The sequence below is a fragment of the Colobus angolensis genome, unplaced genomic scaffold (genome assembly GCF_000951035.1).
Source record: "Colobus angolensis palliatus isolate OR3802 unplaced genomic scaffold, Cang.pa_1.0 Scaffold61, whole genome shotgun sequence".
In the NCBI taxonomy this organism is placed as follows: domain Eukaryota; kingdom Metazoa; phylum Chordata; class Mammalia; order Primates; family Cercopithecidae; genus Colobus; species Colobus angolensis.
This window is the reverse complement of record NW_012119710.1, coordinates 6,163,376-6,167,349: the sequence shown is the minus strand read 5'-3', so window position 1 is coordinate 6,167,349 and position 3,974 is coordinate 6,163,376. Positions and strand designations below refer to the sequence as shown.

General features: G+C 51.0%; 1 protein-coding gene across 7 annotated transcripts; it reads left to right on the top strand.

Moving 5' to 3' along the window:
• The first annotated feature begins 363 nt into the window (after positions 1-363).
• On the top strand, positions 364-3,715 carry PRG2 (proteoglycan 2, bone marrow (natural killer cell activator, eosinophil granule major basic protein)). Of its 7 annotated transcripts, none has more exons than XM_011963407.1 (6): positions 364-469; positions 1,101-1,174; positions 1,762-2,012; positions 2,387-2,518; positions 3,218-3,329; positions 3,550-3,715. In XM_011963407.1, the coding sequence occupies exons 3-6, from the start codon at positions 1,824-1,826 to the stop codon at positions 3,606-3,608; spliced, it is 492 nt and encodes a 163-aa protein (XP_011818797.1). In that variant the 5' UTR covers positions 364-469; positions 1,101-1,174; positions 1,762-1,823; the 3' UTR covers positions 3,609-3,715. The 7 variants fall into 7 exon arrangements, with proteins under 7 accessions (XP_011818797.1, XP_011818792.1, XP_011818793.1 ...); XM_011963402.1 differs by having other exon boundaries at positions 1,762-2,045; XM_011963403.1 differs by having other exon boundaries at positions 408-465; positions 1,762-2,045.
• The last annotated feature ends 259 nt before the right edge of the window (positions 3,716-3,974 follow it).

Genomic DNA, 3,974 nt, shown 5'->3' with positions numbered 1-3,974 from the left:
AAAAGTTTTCTTACTTATAGGTGCTTTTATGTCTAAAGGATGGTCTCCAAAGAGTGAAACTGATCAAATGTACATTTTTTATTCTAATAGATATGGACAGATTTGCTCTCAAAATGTTTGTGGTAATTCAAAACACCAGTAAAGCAGGGGAGACGTGTATTTTGGAAAAGCACCCAAGGCGATTCTGAAGTGTAGCCCAGGATAAGAACCATTGCCCAGGGCTGTTCCAGATGGTCCCTGGGTTCCTGAAGGAGGTACCAGGAGAGAAATCTTCACTGAATGAGTGGACTCCCCAGGGAAGTGATGAAATGGTCCTTATCAGCCTTGCTATCTCCTTCTGACAGAGGCAAACTCTCTCCCCCTGGGGGAAGTTCCTCCAAGGCCTCTATATAAGATGTCTTTGTGTGAGGGAGCCAAGAAGGACCTGGGCTTTGGGAAGATCTAAAGACCCAGGAAGGTCTCTAGGTGGGTGAGTGCTTTCTCTGCTGTGGTGGAGCTGGTGACAGTTTATTCTCCCAGGAGGTCCCTGGCTGTGGCTGATGGTTTCCGGAGGGCTGGCAGGGGTCTACCAGTGGCTTTCAGGTTACGAGGTGTTGGCAGGGGCAGCCTTCATCCTCTGCCTTGCACATTCCTTCTGTGGGATGTGAAAGCGCTCCTTGGCTGGGGAAGACGGTGGAGACATGGAGAGCATGGATGGCTTCTTGAGCTTTGAGGAGGGGACATAACTTCTAAGTCCTGTGTGTTCCTAGGAAAGCCAATAATCATTGCTTCTCCCTCCTCTTTTGTGTCATAGACTCTGAGGGACCCATTAAGTACAAACAAACAAGTGTAATAGTTTCTTCTGTACTTCCAGGCCTGAAGGAAAGCCAGCCTCAGCCACCCCTCAGGGTTTGCTGCGTTCTGTTTAGAAACAGGTCCTTGTGTCCTGGATCCTGGAGCATCAGGAGCTGAGCTTGGCGTGAGCTTTTCTGGCCCATCCCGATTTCTATTCAGACCTTCTTTTTCTCCACCTGACTCCCACCGTCCCCTAATGGTGTGATTGTGATGTGTGTGCGTGTGTGTCTGTGTGTGTCAATGACAAGCTGTGTTCTCCGTTGCAGGAGAAAGCCAAGATGAAACTCCCCCTACTTCTGGCTCTTCTATTTGGGGCAGTTTCTGCTCTTCATCTGTGTAAGTGTTGTTTGCCTTCAGTCTTTCTTTCTCCATTTTTTTCCTTTCTATAGTAAATGGGGTCAGAATTACACACCCACCCCCTTCTTTGGTCATCTTCTATTTCTGAATTTCTGTGTGCTTAAAGGGATGGGGACTCTATGGCCAGGAGTTGAAAGAATTTCTCAGGGCATCTGTTATGTCTGTGGTCTTGGTTTTACTGTAACATTCCCAATTTTGTCCTTTCTCCATGATGCTTACTTTGAGCTTACTGGGTACACAGCACTTTCCATGCCTTCTCTCCTTTAACTCTCTTAGCATCTCCATGAAGTAGGTGGTATTGTATACCTATTTCACAGATGAAGAAATAAAGCTAGTGGATGATGGAACCAGTACCCAAGCCCATGACTGCCCAACTCTAAGTCCATGCTCTTAACCACCCTGACCTTGTTGGGCATGTTGGGTTCCTCTCATGGAGACTGGGTTCCAGGTTCCTCTTCCCAGGCAGGGTTGAGCACTCTGAAGCCCAGGGCAAGGTGGGAGCTGTCCGTGGCTCTGGGGAGGAGCAAGGGGAGATGTGAAGGAAGGACACCTGGCCATCCTCCCTGCCAGGGCCTGAGACTTCCACCTTTGAGAGCACTTTGGGTGCTAAGACCCTGCCTGAGGATGAGGAGATGCCAGAACAGGAGGTGGAGGAAGAGGAGGAGGGGGGCTCTGGAAGTGAAGATGCCTCCAAGGAAGATGGGGCTGTTGAGTCGATCTCAGTCCCAAATATGGTAGACAAAAACCTTACATGTCCTGAGGAAGAGGACACAATAAAAGTGGTGGGCATCCCTGGGTGCCAGACCTGCCGCTACCTCCTGGTGAGATGTCCTCGCACGTTTAACCAAGCTTGGGTGAGTGACCTGTGGCTGAGGCTGAGGCGGGAGCATGGGAGGGGTGTGGGACATGTCTCCAGCATTGCTATCACTGGCTCTTTTCCCCATTGAGGGCCCTGGGCTCAGTAGATGTCCCAGAGGCCCTGTCTCGGTAGATGTGAGGGCTCAGTAGAACCTGAGCCTCACAGAGGTGTTGGGGTAAGAGGGGAAGTCCACCTAGAAACAGAGGTTGCATTCTGGTCTCCAACCTTTAAATGGTTGTGGCAGGGGAGTGAGGACATGAATTGTGGGAACTCAAGACCCACATGAATTCATGTAGGAGGGATGCTCCATTCTTTGTCTTTTATCCTGCCCTACAGTTTACTTGCCAGAGGTGCTACAGGGGCAACCTGGCTTCCATCCACAACTTCAATACTAATTCTCGAATCCACTGGTCAGTCAGCGCGCTCAACCAGGGTCAAGTCTGGATTGGAGGCAGGATCACAGGCTCGGTAAGAGAGGTGTGAACACTAAATGGCGTGCACCTGCTGATCTCAGCCAGTACTCAACTTGCGGCAGATTTGTCTGTTTTTCTCCTCTATAATCTCCAGACGAACCAGGGATAGATGGACACCCACAGACAACACTGAGGGGGCTGTCTGGGCATTCAGGGAAGAGCTAAGAATTTAGAATCAGGAGGTTTGGGTACAAGTTCCTTTCCATCTCTCACTATCTACGTAACTTAAATTATCAGGGCATGGTGGTGCATGCCTGTAATCCTAGGTATTCGGGAGGCTGAGGCAGGAGAGTCACTGGAACCTGGGAGGCGGAGGTTGCGGTGAGCCAAGATTGAGCCATTGCACTCCAGCCTGGGCAACAAGAGCGAAACTCCACCTCAGAAAAATAAATAAATAAAAATAAATAAAAACAAGACCATGAGTTTGTTTCCTCATCTCTAGGATGAGTTGGCAACCCCTGCTCTACCTTTTGTTAGGGATGGAAGGATAAGCCTGTCACTGGGATGCATAGAATCTGATGGTGACGATTGCCGTGGATCAGCATTTCAGATGACTAGGACAGTTCCCATCATGGTCCAGCAGGGAAAGGCCCATTGCCCTGTGGGCAGCAGGAGGAGCTGGCAGATACAGGGCCAGGTCTGCCTCTCTGCCTTCCCTCTGCCCCATCCGTTCTTCCCCTCTTGCTTTCTCCAGGGTCGCTGCAGACGCTTTCAGTGGGTTGACGGCAGCCGCTGGAACTTTGCGTACTGGGCTGCTCACCAGCCCTGGTCCCGCGGTGGTCACTGTGTGTCCCTGTGTACCCGAGGTGAGGTGGGGCTGGGGATGAACGATGGAAAGGTCTGGGAGGTGGGAAGTGCCCCAAGGAGGAGATGCTACGAAGAGCCTGACCCTTTGAGGGAGAGGTTTCCTGGGTCTTTTGTATACTTCGACTCCACAGCGGTGTGTGGGTGGGAGAAGAGGCCTTCCTGTGGGTTGAATTGGGGTGGACAAGAGGCTGAAAGTCCCTTTCTGTTCTGCCTTCACAGGCGGCCACTGGCGTCGAGCCCACTGCCTCAGAAGACTTCCTTTCATCTGTTCCTACTGAGCTGGTCCCAGCCAGCAGTTCAGAGCTATCCTCCCCTGGGCAGCTGCCTCCCCTCTGCTTGCCGTTTCTCCCTCCACCTCCCTGCAATAAAATGAGTTTTACTGAAACAGATTTCTTTTCTCATCTGATCGCTGATCCACTCTACCTAGCCCTCGCTGAAACTTCTTCCATATCATCTCTCCCCGCACCACACCTTTCACAGAAGGGTCAGAAGCTAACACTCCTTGAGGAGGAGGATGGAGGGTGGAGTTGGGTCTATGGAGCCTTTTGGAGATGGAGGAATGGGCTCAGCTAGCTCTCTTCATAGAACATCTCATTACTGGGCACCTAAAGAGGTGCTGCTAGGGCCTCTCAAGGTTGTAGGTA

Coding starts and splice junctions, on each gene's coding strand:
- PRG2 (XM_011963401.1), top strand. CDS start 1,113: ATGAAACTCCCCCTACTTCTGGCTCTTCTATTTGGGGCAGTTTCTGCT. Junction 1,171..1,761: donor AGTTTCTGCTCTTCATCTGT/GTAAGTGTTGTT, acceptor CCTCCCTGCCAG/GGCCTGAGACTTCCACCTTT. Junction 2,519..3,217: donor GAGGCAGGATCACAGGCTCG/GTAAGAGAGGTG, acceptor TGCTTTCTCCAG/GGTCGCTGCAGACGCTTTCA.